This window comes from Scylla paramamosain, chromosome 21, assembly GCF_035594125.1.
Source record: "Scylla paramamosain isolate STU-SP2022 chromosome 21, ASM3559412v1, whole genome shotgun sequence".
NCBI classification, from domain to species: domain Eukaryota; kingdom Metazoa; phylum Arthropoda; class Malacostraca; order Decapoda; family Portunidae; genus Scylla; species Scylla paramamosain.
Window position 1 is genome coordinate 7,095,191 of NC_087171.1, and position 23,918 is coordinate 7,119,108.

General features: G+C 40.7%; 1 protein-coding gene and 1 long non-coding RNA gene across 5 annotated transcripts in view; one reads left to right on the forward strand and one right to left on the reverse strand.

Annotated features, from left to right (window-relative positions):
* The window catches only part of LOC135110924 (uncharacterized), a 52,900-nt gene that overhangs the window by 8,626 nt on the left and 20,356 nt on the right, over positions 1-23,918 (reverse strand). Inside the window, exon 4 of one of the 3 annotated variants that reach the window (XR_010273494.1) lies at positions 13,414-13,551. The exons of 1 other annotated variant lie outside the window; for it this stretch is intronic. This is a non-coding gene — a long non-coding RNA (uncharacterized LOC135110924). Of the gene's footprint in view, positions 1-13,413; positions 13,552-21,978; positions 22,118-23,918 lie in introns of those variants that run through there. One more of the 3 variants, XR_010273495.1, reaches the window with a different exon arrangement.
* Positions 1,894-23,124, forward strand: LOC135110921 (fibrillin-2-like). 2 transcript variants are annotated; one of them, XM_064023602.1, is made up of 17 exons: positions 1,894-2,400; positions 6,189-6,283; positions 7,258-7,605; positions 8,328-8,555; positions 10,471-10,602; positions 10,874-11,002; positions 11,453-11,587; positions 11,916-12,041; positions 12,459-12,596; positions 12,858-12,905; positions 13,363-13,553; positions 17,627-17,879; positions 18,344-18,484; positions 18,635-18,716; positions 21,761-21,789; positions 22,038-22,119; positions 22,284-23,124. In XM_064023602.1, exons 2-17 carry the CDS (start codon positions 6,190-6,192, stop codon positions 22,357-22,359), a joined length of 2,232 nt encoding a protein of 743 aa, XP_063879672.1. In that variant the 5' UTR covers positions 1,894-2,400; position 6,189; the 3' UTR covers positions 22,360-23,124. The 2 variants fall into 2 exon arrangements, with proteins under 2 accessions (XP_063879672.1, XP_063879673.1); XM_064023603.1 differs by having other exon boundaries at positions 1,921-2,400; positions 7,261-7,605.

A 23,918-nucleotide genomic window follows, 5' to 3' on the forward strand; every position in this document is an offset into this window, starting at 1 on the left:
CACAGTAAACCCGCAAAGAGTACTGTATTTAAACTCTGAGACGAACAACCAAACAGAGTTCCAGTATGCGGGCGATATTACCATGTATCTGTTAAGTGACGTGAGGAGGTGAAGAACTTTACGCTTAGCCACTCCGCTACAAACATAACTGACGCAAAAGGTTATACTTTAATTAACACAAAACCCTGAAGAGATTACATCTGCCTTCTTTCCTCCGACAACAACACTTTGATAAGAAAGGCGACAAGATTTTTTTTTGTGTTACGTTCTTTTTATCCTGATAATACTGAATCAATGTTAACTATAACAATGTTGCACTGATATGCATTGCAAATACATACTAAGGACTGCAGTGTGAATATCAGATCCGGAGTAATAGTAATTGGAACGGAAATTAGCAATTGTGATATTCAAAGTTAATTTCCTGTAACTTATCATTCATTTGGATATCACTGAAAATATCTTTGCCGTACCTAGTTGTACGAGTATATGTAAGTGATACATTAGGTCACTGAACTCCTAGGCCAGGTCAGTGGTCACAAACCGGCGTAATATCAAGAGTATAGTTCCCGAGTTAATTTATTAGTCACCAGTAAGATTGGCTTTTGTTGGGGACGATCCCTTAATTGTAAAATAGATGGATTATAAACGGAAGCAAGTATGACCATCTCACCTGTAACCACTAATACCCTCACCACCACCACCACCACCACCACCACGGCCTGCAACCACTGCTATGTTTCCTTCGAGAAAAAAAAAAAAACTCCTTCACTGCCACGGCCTCCAGCAATACTGTATCAGCTCTACGACCAACACCAACTCCATCATCACTACAATAATTACCACCATTGTTATAACAACCTCAGCACCACTATCACCACTACCACCACCACCACCACCATTGTCACCACTGTAACTAATACTGTACACTACCACGTCATCATTACCTCCACCAACAACCACAACTCAAAAACAACTGTGGCAAGAACAACAACAACAACAACAACAACAATGATGACAACAACAACAACAACAACAACAACAACCAGCACTACCCTCGTGTGTACCTACGCACGTGTACATATTATATCCATCATCCCCTAAAGATATTCTCTGTAATACCAAAATGAGTGAAAACTATAAAATGATACTATTTGATTATCTCTGATTTTACCTTGAAGGTTAATGATTTATATCATTCACCTCTCATTTATATAATACACATGCGTACGATTAAAGTCCCCTAAGGGATTTTCAGTGATACCAAAATGAATGCAGTAGGATCAGAATTGCAAATATGATAGCGAAATCTGCACTTCATAAAGACTCTATTGCCTCATAAATAATCCCTTTGGAAAAGTTCAAGCGGAATAAAACTTATTTTGATTCGTCTGGGACTGAGTTCCAATCCGCATACCAAACTTCATCCAATTTGAACTTATAGTTTCGGCTTCTCATTACGCACACACACACACACACACACACACACACACACACACACACACACACACACACACACACACACACACACACTTCTTAATATTATATTGGATGATGGCGATTATGACACCCTTAGTGTAATTTAGATAATTTTCACGGTGGTGGTGGTGGTGGTGGTGGTGGTGACAGTTGTGATGGTAGTGGGAGTATTGGTGGAAGTAGCGGTGGTGATGGTTGTGCATGTGGTGTAGAAAGAAGGTAATGAAAGTGATGGCTGATTGTTGTGGTGATAACTATGGTGGTGATGATAATGGTAATGGTGGTGTAGGAGGTTCCGGTGTGGAGCGTGGAGTGATTGTGTCAGGAGAGGGGTGGGTGGGTAGGTGGATGACGGGAGGTGATGGTGGTGGTCGAGATGACACCACTTGCCAGAGACGGGGTCGTGGGGTCGTTGGCGTGGTGGTGGTAGTGGTGGTGCAGGTGGTGGTAGCGGGGGAATGGGGAGAGGGGGAGGATGGTGGTGACGTGAGTCAGAGGGAGCACACCTGCCGCAGGTGGGCTACAGCGAAGCAGTCATCACAGTGGAGGCAAAACAAGAGTGGCCGCCACACTCAGTGCCGGCGCTGCTTTGCTACTGGACGGAATGTATCTAAACTGTGCTGCCTCGTGAGGATACGTGCATTTAGTGACGTTCACTGCGTGACTTTTAGAATACACCGAAACACAAAGTACTGCAGGTTTATGTGCTAATTTACGCCTCGGTGATGTCATGTGTGACGGCTAGTGTGTAGTAAGATATCATACGTGGAGGTTGTGCGTCACCTGTGTGTGGAACGTTATAACAGAGCGCTATATTTCACCACATGGACAGTGTACCACGAGGCTAGGAGCATGGACCTTACATAGACGAAGAACTTTGAAACACTCCAGCTACGTCGTATCAGCAACTACACTGCGAAAGTAAGCTTAATGGATATAAATACCTGTCATAATAAACCATGGAATATATCCCTTTAACATTGATCCATATGAATTATTTTCATTGGTTAGACAGCTTTCGAAACGATAACAACAGTGATCTAAGAATGTTCGTTTTACTTTAGCCCAACATGCCACTTGCCGTCTCTACAGCTGAGCGTCAAACTGCTCCCATGTATCTCCGTTATTGTTCAGTGTGTTACACACAGCAGAGACTGCCCATTACCTTACCTGTTCACAGAATACAGATATGAAATTATTATACCCTCTCATAAATTCTTCGGATTGAAGTATCAGTTTATATCTTATTTTATATTTACATTTTCGAAAATAAAAGCAGTCTCAATAATGCGATCCGAACGAGGAGAAAAATACATGAAGCCACCAGTTAGCAGTGACATTCTTAACTAAGGCAGCAGGCATGTGTGATCCAGCTGGTACCGGCTTGGCAGGAGCATTTCACGGTGTGCTGGGCTCGGCTTGTCTATTGTCTCAGCAAGACAAACACTCCTGCTCGTCCTTGTCATGCCACTAAAAGCCAAACGTATTTGTTGTCACAGTGCAATTCAGACACAAAAAAGTCTAACACAGAAATACATATAACACTCCTGCACAAATTTTTAACTGTAATGTAAATATAACCATCATCGTCAAGCATCGCTCACGAGCGCTCGCGCACACACACACACACACACACACACACACACACACACACACACACACACACACACAAGCTTGAATGTCCCGTCGATCAAAGATGAAAAAATAGCATAAAATTCTAAAAATATGGCATTCAGGTAATTATAGCACAATATCTTCCCTGATGAAACAGTTTACGCTGCGCTACCGTGGAAAAATAAATCCCAGGAAAGCAGCAACAGTGAGTAGTGATGCACCCAAAGCGGCGTCACACGCCTCTTCACGTGTGTGTGTGTGTGTGTGTGTGTGTGTGTGTGTGTGTATTTTGATACATAACGTACATACATTCGCATATATGTATGTACATTTTTACAGATTCACATCGTAAATACGCAATATAAACTGAAACAGACATATCTGAAAAAGACAGTTTGCTGTTCTGCAGTAGGCAGTAGAGAACAAATGGACAGTAAATGTGCCAAAACTGCCACGCATAACACAAAGACTGAACACATGGCCTGGAAACCCCACTTCGCGTCTAAACACCTACCAGATCAGATAACATTGACTTAAGAGCGTCACATGAACTTGCTGAAACCAAAAGAAGGCGTTCTTGATTGTAATTCATATATACTTTATGTTGGTTATACTTATTGCAAAACGTTACTTAACAGATAAATGAATAGATAAATACACACATTAAAATATGTAATGGGACAAATTCTGAACCATGTCTGTTGGTGTTTGTTCACAGAAACGCAAAACACTCCACAAGTAAACCAGAAAATGAAATGTAGCATGTTATGATTTTTTTTCCTTTTTTTTTTTTACGTGAATGAGGCTGGCCAAGGTAACACACAAAAGAGGAAAAGACCACTATGTATTTAGCTGCTCCCGAATAAAACAATATAAATAAATAAACGAATAAATAAATACATACATAAATAGATAATTTAACAAATAACCAGAGTTAAGACACCAAACTGGAAACTGATTTAGTGCCGGAGCTGTACTGCTACTCTTCTTTTGAAGCAACTCAAACCATTGCAAGAGGGAAACAGAAAAAGGCAGCTTATTAATGTTCCCCACGAATAGGAAAGCAATACTCCACAGCCAAACTTGATTGATATAAAGCTGCGAAAAGTGAACCTGCATGTCGCTTTTTATATAACCACATATGATGGTAAAACGGAATTTTAGGAGTACAGATGAAATATTTGGATGTTTTTTTTTTTTTTTGAGGGGGTGTTATAGATAAAATAAAGTCTGGTACATACATTACACAAACCTGCAACTCTTCAACAGAATACCCAACAATCACCTTCATCCTGAAGGTTGCATTACCTTGGCGCCAGCATTCCATCACTGAAATATCCAAGAGAAGACGCTCACTCCATCCACAATCCCTAAATCCCCGCGTGGGAGCCGTGGAAAGGCAATTTTGGTGACAGGCGTGATCCCGTCAAGCGTATTGCCAACAGTCCTTCCAGTCTTTCTTTCTTTTAGTGTGGTGGAGAGGAGGAGTGCTTTCGCTTTGTCCTTAAATACACGTTTAGGTAGTTAATGCAGAATTTTAAAGTTTTATATTTAGTTTTCATCAAAAGAAAAGTTATTGAATTTGAATATCAATAGAAATTTTCTACACCCTTTACGGTAGAGAGATTCCCTTCGATTAGACGATGGAAAGCTTTACTCTGTCAAATTTTTGGTTTCCTTAAGTTTTACAATCCATCATCGACCATAGAGTAGCCTGCAGGTGTTATACCCCAATATATATATATATATATATATATATATATATATATATATATATATATATATATATATATATATATATATATATATATATATATATATATATATATATATATATATATATATATATATATATATATATATATATATATATATATATATATATATATATATTTTTTTTTTTTTTTTTTTTTTTTTTTATTATTTATTTATTTATTTATTTGTTTTATTCTATTTTAAATATCCTTTCTTTTCTATGTAAGAGGGATCTGGCGTCAATACGAGTATACATCTGGTGATGGCCAGCAAGGACACATCCAGCATTGCAGCAATGATATCCCTCAGAAATCGACCAGCACTTGTAACCGTTTGGCCTTCGCTCAACCAACCTTACTAATTTCAATTTTGCTCGACAGTAACTGAGCGTAAAGTATGATTTGGCAGCTTTGAATTATCATGATTCCATATAATTCTCGAGCATGCTCATCATGTTGAAAGTTCGCCAGTAAAATAAAATAAAAAAAATAAGAATAAATAAATAAATAAAAATGATTAATATCTTTGTACAGAAACAAGCTTTTCTTGAAGGCAAAGATGACTGACAGATATAACAGCAGGTATCGGAAGCTGGACAGCTCTGCACCTGCAAGCAGCAAATTCTAAATTCATCATAATGCAGCACTTCCGCCCAGCAATTTAAGCTTTGTAAGATTACTTATTATGGAGACACACCGCCAGGCAATGAGCAACAACATAAATTAATTTGCCTACATCTGAGGTCTCCTCGGTGCAAACTGTCACTGATGCGACAAAATCCCTAGTGTATTTCACGGAAGGAACGAACATTTCATCCACATGTCCTGTAACCGGCTTGGGCCTGGCGAGCTATGAAAGAGAGAGACAGCTCCTTCGGGATTAATGTCACTCTTGGAGGGAAGGAGGACTAGAATGCTTTTTTAGAAAGAAGGGACATTTACTGCATTCCTTTCCTGACAGCGGCAGACCACACACACACACACACACACACACACACACACACACACACACACACACACACCTAATACGTCCTCCACATAAAATAATGACACACCCTGAGATGTGGGATTGTGTCGGGGAAAGTCACGCGCATGGTCTTGTTTTCTCTCCTGCCCTTTCGTTGCCATAAGGGGCGGAGTTTAGCACCCCTAATGAGCTGCCCATGTGGTTCATTAGGGGTGCAGCGCAGCATGGAGGACTGGACAGGCGGGAAGATGTGGCGGCGCTTTCTCACCACGCCGCTTCTCCCCCAACACCCACCCGGGAACCTCCTTAAAAACATTACCTCTATTGATCCACACAATAGACAGCAGAATAATTACCACGTACGTATCTTGTAGGATGACGCCACAAGCGAGAAGGAGCAGAGTGGTGGCGGCAGCGGCAGCTGTGGCGGTGGTGCTCGCGTGCTGTGTAACGGCGGCGGCGGGGCAAGGTGAGTGGCATACAAACACTTTCATGTAACAAGAGTGTTAACAAGTGGTTGGCAGGATGACCAAGGGATGCAACCTGTAGGAGGTGATAAGGGATTGAGGGAGGGTGGGAGGGTGTGAGGGAGTCTGAGAGGCGGGAGGATGTACGAGCAGGGGAATAGTTTACGGATACACTGTCGATGCAGGACACAGGTGAGCAGCCATGAGCAGTCCAAGGGAGAGTGGAATGTGTACACCTGTGGAAGCATTAAGCGAGACACGATAGTCACGCTCCGTTTTCATACCTGCTGCTCAAAAATTATTTAAATCACGATAGTTCATAATAATGATAATAATAATAATAATAATAATAATAATAATAATAATAATAATAATAATAATAATAATAATTGCTATTATTATTATTATTATTATTATTATTATTATTGTTATTATTATTATCATTATTATCAAGATTATAATCCTTACCACTCACCTCAACCAAATATAATATAGTAATAACAGGGCACGTGTGTTAAGCAGTAATGATAGCTCTCCTGAATATAAATCATTAGTGCAGGTAAATTTTAATGAAATGTAACCCATGAATTATACACTGAGAGGTACATTTACAATAATTTCATGTCAACAGCTGATAAGAAATATGGCAAAATAAAGAAAACGTGTTAAGCGGTGTGAGAGATTGAAGAATAAATAAATAAACAAATATATATATATATATATATATATATATATATATATATATATATATATATATATATATATATATATATATATATATATATATATATATATATATGCTATCATACATGTACACACACACACACACACACACACACACACACACACACACACACACACATGCTGGAATACATGTATACACACACACACACACACACACATACTAGTATGTGAATGGAGCCCATACTGGAGTGAATGCAGCCCAGTAATAACATAGTCAATAATCTCTACGAAGCAGAAGACGCGATCGACGGTGCCACGACCACGACCAAGGAAGATATCACGCAAGTCATCCCCGGCGAGAACGAAACTGCTGACGACGAGGTGACAACTGCACCGGAGAGTGATGGAAACACGAACACAGAGCCACCAGAGACATCATCAACGACGACCACCACCACCACCACCGCCGCTACCACCACAACCACCACTACCACACCGGCCACAGTTGAGGAAACGAAGACCACCCTGGCCCCACTGACCCCGGCCATCACAGAGGAGGCAAACACCACCACTACGCAGCCAACACCCGCGCCCACTACCCACGCCACTCAGGCACCATCAGCTAACACCACGATCACAAGTGAGATCAATCTTTCTTCTTTACTTCTCTCCAAACCAACATGGGTGTTAAAGTTTAAAGGTATATGAGTGCACAATAGATTTTATATTTCCCTCATCAACTTACCCAGCATCATTCAGAAATTTGTGTCCTTATTTTCCCTCCTCACACACTAGAATCTTATAACTATATGAGTAAAAAATAAGACCAACATTGCATTGCCATCACTACTATGATGCAATAACACAACACTCATAACCATAAACCCATGAGCGGACACAGCACGAGACCTGCTGCACTCATACACACCGCAAGCCATTAGACACAGCAGACTCCCACTCACAACCGTGGCACACACCAACCCCCAGACTATATTAATCAAGATCGCATGTTTATCATTAAATTTTCAACTAAAATTCCAGCATTCCAGCATTCCAGCAATCCAGCATTCGCTCTCTTAGCCCTTCCCTTCGGCACACAATATGATTGATATGGTCATATATCTACTAGGGTCCACAGCGGAATCTTACTAGTTTAACACAATGTGAAAGAGTTGAAATGATTTCGCGGATATTTTTTTCCCCAGACTATTGTGTTCTTTAACGAGTGTGTGATGCTCTGTTCAAAAGTCACGTTTAATCATACAAAGTAAAAGTCAAGCATAGGACCATCAGTGTTCTAAGGGTAGTGTAACGACATCACAACCTCTTATCTAATCCCCACAACCTCACAACATGGAACAGCCGCTGCGACCTGCGGGGTGAACGCTGACCTCCAGGAAGCGGAATGCGTGTGCCGGCTAGGTTGGATCCGCGACCCTGCCGACCCCGCATCGCCTTGCATCTGCCCTGATCTTTGCCAGACCAAGAACTGTCCTGTGGAGGGCTCATGCCGCCAAGTGACCTGCCACCTGGCCACCTGCATTTGCCCTGACAACCTGGTGTACCGCGCCTCCACCTCCTCTTGTATTAGTAAGTGTGGGATGAGGAGCTTTCACCTTTACTATCCTTTACTCTACATTAAGCACTGTAGCTTATCACAAAGCGAGTGGTGAAGAGCCTTCACCCTTACTACTGTACATCCCTTATTTCGCATTATGTAGTGTACGAGTAGCTTGTTACAATCAACCTCATAAGGATTAACAGATCTGAATGTTTTGTTTGTTCCTTGTGTTTCGTTGTGTTCCCCTGACAAGCCGATGGCAATGCAGGGTGGACAGACCAATACAGGGACAGCTCGATGCTGGATTGTAAAAACAGACGGATGGGGATGGGTTCATGGATGAGCGAACGTATACTGATGAATATTTATTTGTACAAAGGGAAGGGGAGAGAATGTTATAGAAGACACAAAGGTACAGAACCGTCGATTCAATAAAAGAGAATTCGAGAGTCGCTTTCATTATGATGTCTGAATGTGCTACAGTACAAGAAAAAAAAAAAGTAAATTAAGTAGGGAAAGATAAACATAAGAACTCGATCACAAAATAGTTATTCCTCGTAATTACGGCGGGCGGCTCATAATCACTTAATTCAATTTCTGAAGTGCTACAAAATGAGCTCGAATAGAATTAGTGTAGTATATGAACAGAACTGGTGTGTGTGTGTGTGTGTGTGTGTGTGTGTGTGTGTGTGTGTGTGTGTGTGTGTGTATGGGAAGGGAGAGAAGTGCCGACATTAACGATTATAATGCTTCAGAGGCTGCAGAATGGGAGGAAAGAGAACAATGTAATGAGGGTGGTGGAGCCCTACTGTCCTATATAGCGAGGAGAGGCAGCCACCACCGCCAAGCCTCGTCTCCTACCAGCATGGACGAGTAATCTGCTTTGGAGGTCAAGGCCAGAGAGAGAGAGAGAGAGAGAGAGAGAGAGAGAGAGAGAGAGAGAGAGAGAGAATGATGGTACCCGTATCTTCTCCCGATGACGCCAGACAACTTTCCCTCTCCACTGGACAGAACTTGGATAGCTGAAGGTTAGATTAAGCAAGAAGAGTCAAGAAGAGCTCATCTCAACTCCTGAGCGTCGCACCACACCACTTTCTCCTCCCTTCCTATCTTACCAATAAAAATTCCATCAATATAAAACACTCACTCTCTCTCTCTCTCTCTCTCTCTCTCTCTCTCTCTCTCTCTCTCTCTCTCTCTCTCTCTCTCTCTCTCTCTCTCTCTCTCTCTCTCTCTCTCTCTCCCCTCTCCTCTCCGGTTGCACCATTTTAGCAACGTTATCTTAGTAAGGATAATACAAAATCGGGAGCCTTTTATCGGAGAGGGACGAAATTGATCCCCTCCTGGTGCAACAACACTTAGGACGAGGAATCCCGGGAATCAAATCTCTCTGAAAAATATGACGCTACCTCCTGGGGAACCTAAAATTATTTGAGAATTTACGAGTACTGAGACAATTAAGTCGTGATTTAACGCCTCTTTCCGTACGAGAAAAACGTAAAACTGAGAGGTAAAATATACAGCAAGTGGGGATCTAGTTTCCAAAATGCAACAGTGTAAGAAAGCACCACCAAATATTTTTTTTTCTTTCTTTTCTTTTCTTTTTAGCTTTAAAAATACTGGACTGCCACTTTGTTGAGCTGGATGGCGTGATACATGTTTGTGCCTATGACATCTACGAGTGTTTGGCTTTCAACGTATACTTTGAATCTCTCTCTCTCTCTCTCTCTCTCTCTCTCTCTCTCTCTCTCTCTCTCTCTCTCTCTCTCTCTCTCTCTCTCTCTCTCTCTCTACACACATACACACACACACACACACTTAATTACCTCTTCACTCGACCCTTTCCTTTTTTCTTTCTTTCCTTTTGAGTGGTAATTAACCTACACAAAACACACGTCCCTTCCTTCACTACATCGGTCCTGTCTTCCTTCCGCGTCCCCGCAGGCCCCTGTCAGCTGTACGGCGACGCGGTGTGCGGGCCGAGCTCAGGCTGGAGGTGTCGGGGAGAAGACGAAGGAGGAAGCTTCACCTGTCAGTGTGCCGAGGGTTACAAGCTGCTGGAGGGCGAGTGTCTAGGTGAGAGGCTGACGGTCTGATTGATTTAGTGGTCCACTGGTCAAGATGAGAGGATGTGGGGGAGCTAGTAGGTGGATGTTGAGAGGAATACAGCGTTATGTAAACCTAACCGTACCTAACCGTAACCTACTCTAACCTAACCTATGTAACCTAACACGTACTTATATTTTTGAGAGAGTACTTGGTGGGTGGTTTCTCTATACACAGCCAGTTACACGAGTACCCTGTTACATTTTGTTGACGTGCGCCCCTTTTCCTTACTTCCTGACAGATATTGACGAGTGTGTTAGCGAGAGCGGCTTCCCATGCGTCCCCAATGAGCAGTGCGTCAACTCGGACGGCAGTTATTCGTGTGCCTGCCAGGAGGGCTTCCTCAGGGTGGCAAACGGCTCTTGCGTCAGTGAGTCTCCTTTACAAAAGTGTTAACCAATTAAGGATTATCGACACATATTAACAAACCATAACCTGAGTAAAGACGAAAATTTTGTGATTGGTCATTTACTAGATAGAACATTTTCAAAAGATGTGTATATTTGTAATTTTCTAGCTGTGTATGTCACAGGAAGAAAAGTGCAGAGTGTACTCGTATTGGTCAAAAGTGTGTGTGTGTGTGTGTGTGTGTGTGTGTGTGTGTGTGTGTGTGTGTGTTAATGATGATTTATTTATGTATTGAAACGTTGACCTTTTATTACACACACACACACACACACACTTCCTACAATCACCCTCCCTATCACCTCGTCCATAGGCACACACCCCCACCGTCATTACCTGGCTTCCCTTCCTCATTACCACCACCTATTCAGCAGCATCACAGGTGTTTCACTCATTGACTGACTCACCTGAACAGATATGAACGAGTGCCTCAACCCACGCCTGCATAATTGTGATCACGTGTGCCATGACGACAACCCTCCCACACGCTACACCTGTGACTGTTTTGCGGGTCACACCTGGAATAACACTCTCCAACGGTGTGTCCTCGGTGAGTTTTTTTCTACTTTGCCGCAGACTTCTCTGTCTCCCACAGAATTTTAGATGAAATAAAGAGAGATGCTACATAGACTAGAGAGGAACTGTCGTCATCTGTCATTGGTAACGATTACGACATACTGATTCGTAGGAAAGCACCGAAACTGTATCGTTCGAGGAAGATACAGATGCTGTGTTGACCATGCAAAAACTGGTAACTGTCGTTATTTGTCAATGATAATGATTACGACAAACTGATTCGTCGGAAAACACTGAAACTGTATTGGTCGAGAAAGATGCGTGCTGATCATGTAAACATTGGTCACTTATCCATCCAACAGACGATCCAGCAACTTCGTGTGAGTGCGGCCCTGCGGAGAGGAGCGTGTGCTTCCGGGCCCTGGAGAGTGAGAAGGAGCAATGTTTCGCGAGGCCAGGATTCACAAAGAACGGCACTGCCTTCATCGGTAACACCTCACTCTTGCCTACTTGTACCTTAACGACCATTACACTGGCTGCCCCATCCTTCCCTTCTCTTGTACTGTTAACTTGGAAATACAACCAGAAGCTATTACATGTAAGCGAGTCTCATCACCCCAGTGCTCCTCACTCAGTTGTCTCCGCTAATTCTTTATCGAAAACAAACAGCGATGTGCAGCATGGACTTCTCGTAGTGAGAGATCCTGTATGTTCTATCTTGAAGGTAAACACACATTTTCCTCCCCTGCTACACAAACATTTTCCTTCCGTGCCACACAAACACAGATCACAACGCATTGCCGTCTCAGTCCCCTGGCGATGAAGACGCTCAAAGGGACCGAGGAGAAGCAAATGGTGAGAACAAATTTTCCATTTCAATTGCACCTTTACTGTTCGCTTCCTAGATGCGTCAGAGTGCGGGGAGCCGAGCAGCGAGCGGGCGTGGTGCTGGGCGCGGGGCCAGTGTGTGGAGGGCGTGGGTGGCTCAAAGTGTGTGTGCGCCAAAGGCTTCACCCGCCCACCTCACACCGCCGATTGCGTGCGTACGTATTCCAGAAATTTATCAATTGAGTGGGATGTTTCTATCGTAATGGAATTCATTTTCACGTAATAAAACCAACTCATTACAAAGTAATTATAATCAGTCTGTGGATATATATTTATGTTAATGCAGAACAAATTGTAGTGATTACTGTAACTAGCAAGATAATGGCAGCAATGAAGGGACTAATAGCCGTAACATGGGAGAATTAACTGGCAATTCGGGTGATGGTGATGGATAATTACTGTGATGTGGCCGGCAGGTGCGTCGTGCCCCGAGGGAATGCTGCTGGCCGGCTCGGAGTGTGTCGGTGAGTCAGACCAGGCAGGTCCTACCTAACTCAGCACAGAATACCGACGCCTTCACCTGCAGCGGCTGGCTGGTCTTAATAATGCTAATAAAGTCACTTATTATATAAGAGTTGCCAAGTACCCTAAAAACAAAGTCTCACAGCTATACAAAATTAAACTCTATTAAATAATTTATTTAAGAATCTTTCTTTATGCAACAGTTTGGCTAACAACTTGTATTTATGTTGGATCAATTTGACCACATGGATATTCCTGGGATAAAAAGACTTCTAGTCTGCATAAACAAACCACACCTAACTTGCAGCCAAAGCTTTATGACTATTTCCTGGCATAGACATTAAATTTTACTACATTTACGTCAAAATATATACTGTAAAATGTGATCATATAATTGGTACTCATTTAAAGATGCAATTATATTATGAGTCGTTGTGATTTACTACGCCATTCCCTCAGACCCATGTTCGTCCGTGGCCTGTCCCCCGCCCCTCACCTGCCGGGTGCATGGAGACGAGGCCAGCTGCATGTGTCTGAGTCGGTGCCTCAGCCTCCAGCAGCCTGAGAGCAACTCCAGCGTGTATCACGGCTCGTTGCTCGTCCACGCTGTGTCTCAGGACTTTGACATATCGGGCCGAGTCGTGAGAGCTGTGAGTCAAAATTGTTTTACTTTTATTTAACGTCAAGGGTCCATGAATGTCATTATCAGTTCTTATGGAGTTAAACAAACCAGTATATGATCTTTGCCTCATTGTACATGTCACACGTAACAGACAACATAGAGGTAACTCAAGTTGACTGCAGAAGTACAAGGGAGGGACCTTAACATCAGGACTTGATCCCACACACCCTGTTCCCGCAGACTTCTTAACAGCTATGAGCTACATGATTCACTTATCACTGAAATCATAGTACCACACGCTGTTTGAAAATCACGAGTCATCTATCTGAATGTAGACAGATGACTTGTAATTATATATATATATATATATATATATATATATATATATATATATATATATATATATATATATATATATATATATATATATATATATATATATATATATATATATATATATATATATATATAGAATTTCTTTCATTTTCAAGTTAAGATTCACGACCATTCTGCACCGAATGATGCTGGTTTCGTTTCCAAATTTAACCAACTGTTTTTAATGAGACAGACAATACTAACAAGTAACGCCATGCTGCCTCAATATATCCCCTTGCATTACTACTCGCGCACTACACCACACTTTCTCAGAGTTACCGGCATCCCACTCAGAATTATTACATATTTTTTAAAACCAATAATGCAAACAATACCTCGTCTAAGTGACGTTACACGAGCTTTAGATAGAATCTAGATGACTTCAGTGATCTAAGAGACACAGAGAAACAAAATACAAGATATATAAGAATATGATAGAAAATGCAGCAAGCTAATAAGCCTATAGGCCGTAGTAATGCCTGCATAAAACATGCATACCGATGTCCATTAACATCCTTATCTGATCTTCATTTAAACACTCCAACTGACTCCGCACTAAAAAGTCTAATTACAAGTTTAATCCAGTCATCTGCCACTCTAGCTGAGAACAAATTTCTTCCAACCTTTTGAAATTTTCGTTAACTTTATGAAGCTTGAACCCGTTACTTCTTGTTCCATCCTAATTTCTAACCATTTGGTTCTTATCTACATCATGCCTGTTATATCCCTCATGTCACTTCAATGTCTCTATCACATTCCATCCTGATCAACATCTCTCAAACGAATGTACATCTAAAAAAGCGGCAATCGCTATATTAAACATAATTCTTCTCTGTCCTGACAAATACTTCTATCGCCCTCCAGCAATACGGGAACCAGAAATTCACAGCATGGTCCAGATGAAGTCTGACCATTGTTAAATATTACTTCGACACGGATATTTTTAACATTCCCAGCGATGAGTTCCACTACACGATTAACTCTATTTGTAGCCTCTATATATTGTTTTCTCTGACGGAGATCTGAGCTATCTCTGATTCCTGAATCTGTTGGGCGCCTGCTACATGAATCCTCTTTGCATTTGTTAATATTAAATTGCTTTTGCCTTCTAGCTCTCCATTCGTTATCTTTACCTAGGTCTGCTCAAAGCACGGTTGCATCGAAATCAAACATGATTGACCTCCGTATCTTCGTGTTGTCTACAACTTACAAATATCGCTTATTCAATTATCTGATTCATTAATATATATTGAAAACAACAGTGGTTTTAAAAGCTGATCCCTGTGGTACACCACTGATTACCAATCCCATTAACTGTAACTCTATTGCTTGTTGCTTAACCATAATCTGACTTTCCCACCAATTGAATGTGCTCAAACTTTGTTTAATAGCCTTTGCTAGAGCGTTTTATCAGGCTCTTTGGCGACCAAGGGATCTTCAAGCCCACGACTTGGAATCTTGGCCACTGCTTGAGGTTAAGAAAGGCATCCACTCGAAGCAATGTTTCCTAAATGCCAAAAACCAAAAGTCCTTCGTTGGGAGGCACCATCTTGCCCCTAATAGACAAAACCGGATGCAAAACTCGAAAAGAAGAAAATATCAGACGCCTTGTTGGACCCCACATGTATAATCCTTTGTCTTTATTATCCTATAAAGACTTTATAATTATTTTCATAAGGCATGGCTTACCCTTAGTAAATCCATGCTCTAAATCTTTATTTATATTAACTAGAGAGAGAGAGAGAGAGAGAGAGAGAGAGAGAGAGAGAGAGAGAGAGAGAGAGAGAGAGACAGAGAGAGACAGAGACAGACAGCATGAAGGAGACTATTTCCGAATGTAATGATTTTCCAAGATATTCACCATCGGTTCAGTAATAACTTCCTTGAATATTGTAATATAAATGCTTCTATTCACTCATCACATCGCGCAAGGGAATATATCATAGTGGAGAAGGACGACAAATGATAGTGATGGTGGCTGAAGACATGAGGACAGGTAGTACATGTAGATACATCCATCACGTCCAACTCTACGGGAGAGTCGGATGGATCCGTTAAAGGGGCACACACACACACACACACACACACACACACACACACACACACACACACACACACACACACACACACCGCGAGCAGTATACCAAAATAAGGACCACTGAGGTGATCTTAAGGGATCTACTCATAAAAAAAAAAAAAAATACTACGCAGAAGAAAGCAGGATCCCATCACACTACTTGGGTAAATCAAGCCTTTACCCACTCACACCTCGTATGGTCTTAAGATAATCCCGTGCTTTGCTTCCTGTTTCCTGCTTCCCATAGTGTACAAATCCTCAAAGTAATATTTGTTTGACTTTTGCGTACAATGAGGTGTGAATTCATTCCGCTGCGCAAAAATATAAACTACTTACGACAAAAAAGCTGTAGTCAACTTTTTTATCATCTCCTTAAACATGTGCACGTGCTTATGTGCACTTTACGACATTTTACTTTATTCCAATGGCAATTATTTTGTAGAGATTAAATGCAACCTTCCGTTCAATTCACGCACTGGACGGTGGAAGTGACGGTTGTCTAGTCCCGCGCCGCCTGCTGAAGCCTTGATACTTGGCGGCAATAAACTGTGCTAAGGGAAGCTTGACAGATTACCTCTTCATGTGACACCGCCTACAGGAATTACGTATTGCAGCAACTAAGAATATTAATAATAACACAATTAATATATTCACACATAATTTACGTAAGTATGATTCTTATGTTGGCATTTTCTTTTTTTTGTGTGAGTTTGTGTCACACTCAGCTTCAAAACTTGTATGAGATAATTTCTGCTCCATCCATGACGGGTCAGTTTAGCAAGCGTCAATGGAAACTTACAAATTCATTTTTTTTTTTTTTTCTTATTTCGATCACGTATTTCAAAAGACATTCACATTTTATTTCACATAGTGACATACTATCGAAGTCAACAGAAATAGGCAAACGCAGACGTGGATCAGCATTATTTTAACACTAACGCTGACGGGCAGCCTGGCGCAGTGGTGGATCTGGCACAGTCACGCCTGCTAATTTCCCCCACGGGAAGTCTGAGTCAAGGCCAGTCAATTCTGGGTGTTCGCTCGAATAAGCCACGCCCTGTGCTCCTCCCCACATTCCCGGTGTAAATGTTGTTTGAAACCATTCGAACAGCCATGTGTGTCGGGTAGGGAGAGAGGGTGGCTTGTTCGAGAGAACGCTAGAACTGTCCGGCCTTGACTCAGGCTTCCAGGGAGAGGGGAAACTAATAGACGCGAAGTGTGTACATCCTATTAATTACTTGTGCCTAACACGGAAGGCCTTAGGCAAAGCAGACGGGGGAAGGTGAGTCAGAAGCATAGAAAGACAATCTCACAGTGTGCTACGTACAACACTGACTACTAAATGTGAAGGTCTGAGGTGACCATGATTCGAAGGCGTGAGGTGAGACACACTTCACTATAATAGATATTCAAGATATTCAAGGACAGAGAGAGAGAGAGAGAGAGAGAGAGAGAGAGAGAGAGAGAGAGAGAGAGAGAGAGAGAGAGAGAGAATATATATATATATATATATATATATATATATATATATATATATATATATATATATATATATATATATATATATATATATATATATATATATATATATATATATATATATATATATATATATATTAATCTCTGAGTTTGTGGATGTATCCTGGCAGCTGGAGGATTACTTCGGGCTGAACACCGTCGAGGTAATGTCCGTCACAAAAATAAATTCCACGGAGCTTCCAGACTCTCAGCAGATCAACGTGAGCGTAGAGTTCGCGTTAGTAGTCCCGCAGCCTAACATATCGCGAGAACTGCCAGAGGTGATCAAGAGTGTGTGTCGGAGCGTGGAGGGCCGCCCCGCCCTGTGTGTGCTGCCGGGTGGCCTGCTGCTGGTCCAGGACTCCATCACCTCCATGGACAAAGGTGACTCAAGGCACAGTCAAGAATTTTTTTCCAGCACACACACACACACACACACACACATAGGTAATATAGGTAATATACATACATAAGTTACATACATACAAACGTACATCTACAGTATACATACATACGTACATGCATACGAGTACATATTACATACATACATGATACATATATACAAGCAAAATAACACACACACACTTTATCAACTAGCGCTCGTAGTTTTACTTCAGCAGCGACAGAATCACGTGTTATCACCATCAGCATTTTCATCACTGAGTCCTTCCAGTGGCAACACAAAATAACACATATTGCCATGAAATGAAACAACGAACATCGATTCAACACCACTATGTAACAAGACCTCACACAGTAGATATTCATAGTGATCAACGTAAGCATCCATGTCTGTGTTCGAGGAAATGACCGAGCGAGGGAATTACTTTTTATATTTCCTCCCTCAGACCCGTGTGATGATGATCCTTGTCCGACTGGGCAACACTTCACCTGTAGAGTTAAGCCAAACGTGACAGGTCGCTTCGTCTGTGACTGTGCTCATGGTTTCTACAAAGTGGACATTGCTAACTCCTTAGGATACTGCCAAGGTCAGTGTTGTGCTACAGCAGGGAGGGAGAAGCGTGAAGTGGATACACAAATGGATGCACACTGTTTGAAATAGGAATCACTGGCAAAAGATGCGATAATGATTGGTTACCTTCATATAAGAAATAACGCGAGTGGCTGTGCTGTTCCAGACGTGGACGAGTGTGAGGGTGAGGAGCAACGGTGTGGAGATGACCAGGACTGCATCAACACTGCGGGAGGCTTTGTCTGCAGGTGAGTATGATCCCTTCGAGTTTTATTTTTTTTTTTTTCTATTTATTTATTTATTTTTTATTTTTTTCATCAGGATGACACTTTAATTGTCTGAAACAAAATTTTCGCATTCCCACCTCACTTTTTGAAGGAATTTTAGTATTGTCACAACTGGGCGAAGGAAGACATCTTGATTAAACATCCTGCAGTGCGTACTGCCGCGTACGTGAAAATATACATTAAAAATAATCCAAAAAATATTTAAGGAGCATGAAAACACTCCTTTAAAAGTGTTTTTCTTTTGTCGCAAGAATTGTACATGCACATTTATAAACATCGGTCATTGTTGCGAACCACTCCCATAGTTGGCATTACTGCGCAAATCCCATGATACCGTTTGCTCTGCTATTACGTACGTTCTGTTGATTGTTTTCCTTAGCCAACATTACGCGTGTATCTTTATCTTGGAGGAAAATACCCTGAACATGAGAGAGAGAGAGAGAGAGAGAGAGAGAGAGAGAGAGAGAGAGAGAGAGAGAGAGAGAGAGAGAGAGAGAGAGAGAGAGAGAGAGAGAGAGAATACAAACAGGGAGAGCGTTCAACAGTTTAACCAATGAAGAACACGAAAAGGTAAAGATACCGATTACCTGTAACTCATGCATTAGCAAGGTGGACAGAATAGTGAAGAAGAGAAGTAGAATCTTATGCATTGAGGCAGCGGGAGAGGGAAGACATGCAGTAAGCAAGTTCAGGAAAACAGTAACCATGTAAATAACTACAGAAGATAGTAAGTAAAATATGCAACAATGCGGCGGTGAGCGAGATTCAGAACAATCTGTTTGAGAAGAAAAGTCGATAAGGCGAAATTCTTTTTACTCTTTTCTATTAGGAGGAGTGTGTGAGCTGAATTTAGCAATATACGAGAAGAGTATATTGACAGATAAGATCACTGTACAAAGCCAGCAGCTGGGAGGAGGCAAAGTACCGGCGGAAGTAACAGAAAACCCAAATTCATGGAAGGTGTTTTAGCATAAGATGTGAAATTTTACAGTTGATATTTTTTTTCTTGTGTGTGTGTGTGTGTGTGTGTAAAATAGAGTCCAAGAATGTCCACTGTACGGGAGAGGAATAGTTATGTGTCACTGGTGAAGAGGCGATGGTCGTCTACGTTAGGCTGTTAAATGAAGAAATTGAGTTTTTGAGGCACTGGATAACACAAGGTTTGCCTGCCCTATTCGAAAATTACAGAAGGATCTAAAAATGGCGCTCTGTGGCTTCTCCACGTGATCTATTTAATTCGTGGTGAGTTGGACATCAGGCCACTGACGATGAGAATTGCAAAGTAAATAATGCAGGGTGGAGTCATTAGCGTGGACATGGACACAAGGAGTTTGACTTAGATAATTTATGGATAATGGGGAAAGAGGCTCTGTGTGTGTGTGTGTGTGTATGTGTATATATATATATATATATATATATATATATATATATATATATATATATATATATATATATATATATATATATATATATATATATATATATATATATATATATATATATATATATATATATATATATATATATATATATATATATATATATATATATATATATATATATATATATATATATATATTCAGTATTCTTTTCAAAATGTTGTGTATCAATGAAATGCAGTTTAAAAAGCAACATATAAGCGTTATGTACGGCGGTGTGGTTTCTATATAAGCAGATAACCATCTCCACTCCTCTACCTGCAGGATATGCTCGTGTTCTTTGCACCTTAAAATTTGTTTTCTTTTTTATTATATTTCCCACCTACGAAAATCCAGATCAGACTTTCACATCAGTCGGTCATGGATGCTTGTTAAGATTCTTATGTGACGCGCATGAGATCTTGCAGTGAACAAGGGGGTTCGTCAGTATACTGATATACGCCTGCCATCGCAGATTTACATTTTGACGAGTACAGCTAACTGCTATCTATTACTATGCGAATAAGATTTTACAATGAATTTCATTAAAAAAATCATGATATTCACTGTTACGACATCTTTGATGTTTGCGTATAACACTCATATTTAACGAAACTTCAATTTACTGGTGAATTTCATTAAATTACCATAATTCTGAGTCTGTAGATGAAGAAACACGTCGACGCACATTTCCATGCCATTAAGCATGACTGCCCTCGCAGTGCAGCAAGACGTGGAATTATACGTGACTATGAAAGTAATCTCCCTTGGTTCCTGAAGCAATCCGCACACAACGCCAGCAGGACTACCAGCCCTGACTAGTAGTCCTGCTGAACGGCCAGCCACGATCGTGATATTCACACTTACCCGTTCATTGAAATCTAAAGGCATGTAATAAAACTGCAGGTTATTACTGCAACAAGTGATCTCTTCGAGCACAAATACTGCGGGGAAGGATATGTTGGTGGAACTGAAGGAGAAGGCATATTCACACGCAAGCCACAGCACTCCAAGCTGGCCATGTAATGACGATACAATCACTCATTTCTCAACTAATGTGTTGATTCAGGGTATACGCTTTCCTTTTTTTTTTTTTTTTTAGCCATGTAAAGAAATACAGTAGCCGGTCGATCTGATACACAATTATGATGGCATTTTCCTTGTTTTATCTTCGATTCAACTTTCCGAAGATCGCCGTTTGTCCATGCTGAGTACATAACTTAAACAGAGAAGTTATTAACGCATTTATTTGCGCGCGCGCGCACACACACACACACACACACACATACATACACACACACACACACACACACACACACACACACACACACACACACACACACACACGTGTGTGTGTGTGTGTGTGTGTGTGTGTGTGTGTGTGTGTGTGTGTGTGTGTGTGTGTGTGTGTGTGTGTGTGTGTGTGTGTGTGTGTGTGTGTGTGTGTGTGTGTGTTATTCAGTTCATTCATTTATTCAGTCTATGAATCATTCATCAGGTATATAAAACATTTATTTGTTGTCTATGTCACATCACAAATATGATTCATGTTGACCAGCAATAATGATTTGATCATTTAATTTTCAGGTCGAAACTAACTGCACTTGGACCAAGTCGTAAGTAAATGTGACAATTTACTAACAAAACATTTGAAACCCTAAGATATCTTGACTTTTTTTTCATTGGTGTCTGCAACTATCATGCTCTAAACTGTGACTTGCTCCCTTTGCCAGCCAAACATTTGAAACCCTAAGATATCTTGACTTTTTTTTTTTTTTCATTTGTGTCTGCAACTATCTTGCTTTTTTTTTTTTTTCATTGTTGTCCTACCTTGCTCTAAACTGTGACTTGCTCCCTTTGCCAGCCAAGACCGTGCGGGAGATGGCCATCACCTTCGGGGTACTGTTCTTCATTACACTTCTGGCACTCATTGCCGTGCTCTGCCTGTAAGTACGCCGTCGCTCCAGTATGCTGCTGCTTTTTAAGTTACTGACTGACTGGTAGATTATCACACAGAATAGCATGTAATAACTGAATGTAAATTAATATAATTACAGTTTCATGTAATTACACAACATACACAATGGTCAACCCTTCCCATCACCACCAGCCTCAAGAAGAAGCACAAGACAACCAGAGAGCTTGTACCCATGACCACTGGTTTTGACAACAGCGCCTACAAGTAACACAGCACCACAGGGCGACCAACTGGGGTGGGCAGCCGTAGGAAGAGGACACGACAAAAGTCCTCCATAACAAGCCCCGGATGAAAAGGACAGAGCAAGACAAGTTAAGAGTGTGCGGCTGTGCAAGAGTGGTGAACAAACAAAAACTATGGTGGTGTTACCATTTGGACCAAAAACCACGAGAGTTTATTTCAGTAGATATAGAGAAGAAAAGAAGTAGGTATTAAGATATATGTAGTTTTTCCAAAGATTTTTCCAAATTTCATAGACATGAGGAGCAAAACCCATACAGGAGATACTTCCGGTGCATTACAGCACGTCCTTATGAGAACTGTGCTGTCACACTCCTTGAGGCACGGTAGTGGGAACAGTATCCCGAGAGAGAGAGAGAGAGAGAGAGTGTGTGTGTGTGTGTGTGTGTGTGTGTGTGTGTGTGTGTGTGTGTGTGTGTGTGTGTGTGTGTGTGTGTGTGTGTGTGTGTGTGTGTGTGTGTGTGTGTGTGTGTGTCAAAAGTTATATACGTAGGTATACATAGGAGTATACGGAGGTGGGTGAGTGAATATGTGTGTACGTGAGTGCATGTGTGTGTATGTGTGAGCCTATACATAAATACATGCATATAGACAAATGCAATGTTTAATACTGTTTACTACATAGCATCATTTCATAATGATTTATGTCTTTCAGTCACAACATAACTACTAACCTTATAAAGTCTGCACTCAGCTATGTATGTATTGCTGCTTTATTGTAATCATCTTTTTACTTGGAATTATATATATATATATATATATATATATATATATATATATATATATATATATATATATATATATATATATATATATATATATATATATATATATATATATATATATATATATACAATCATTTTTTTACTTGGAATTATATATATATATATATATATATATATATATATATATATATATATATATATATATATATATATATATATATATATATATATATATATATATTTTCAAACTGACTTAGATTACTAACTTTGTTCAACAAGAATCAGCCCACAGTTTGCATCACACAGGTACACTGCATTAACCTAACTGCGAAACAAAGTTAATGCAGTGTACCTGTTAATGCAGTGTACCTGTGTGATGCAAACTGTGGGCTGATTCTTGTTGAACAAAGTTAGTAATCTAAGTCAGTTTGAATATATATATATATATATATATATATATATATATATATATATATATATATATATATATATATATATATATATATATATATATATATATATATATATACAGTAAAATCCCTCTTATCCGGCATCAACGGGACCGCCGACATGCCGGATACTTGAATATTGCCGGATACTTGAATAGAAGTGAAATTATGTCCACAATCACCACCCTACACTCACGCATCCTACCATAACAAAGATCAGCTGATCGCCGTGCCGCGCGTCGCCACCCGCACTGCCACCTCACACTCACCAACACACAGTTGTAGCATTGGGCCTGTAATTGTGACTCCTTATCTTTTCAAGCTGAACCACTCGTATAACACTTTGTCCATTA

Coding starts and splice junctions, on each gene's coding strand:
- LOC135110921 (XM_064023602.1), top strand. CDS start 6,190: ATGACGCCACAAGCGAGAAGGAGCAGAGTGGTGGCGGCAGCGGCAGCT. Junction 6,284..7,257: donor AACGGCGGCGGCGGGGCAAG/GTGAGTGGCATA, acceptor ATCTCTACGAAG/CAGAAGACGCGATCGACGGT. Junction 21,790..22,037: donor AACTGCACTTGGACCAAGTC/GTAAGTAAATGT, acceptor TCCCTTTGCCAG/CCAAGACCGTGCGGGAGATG.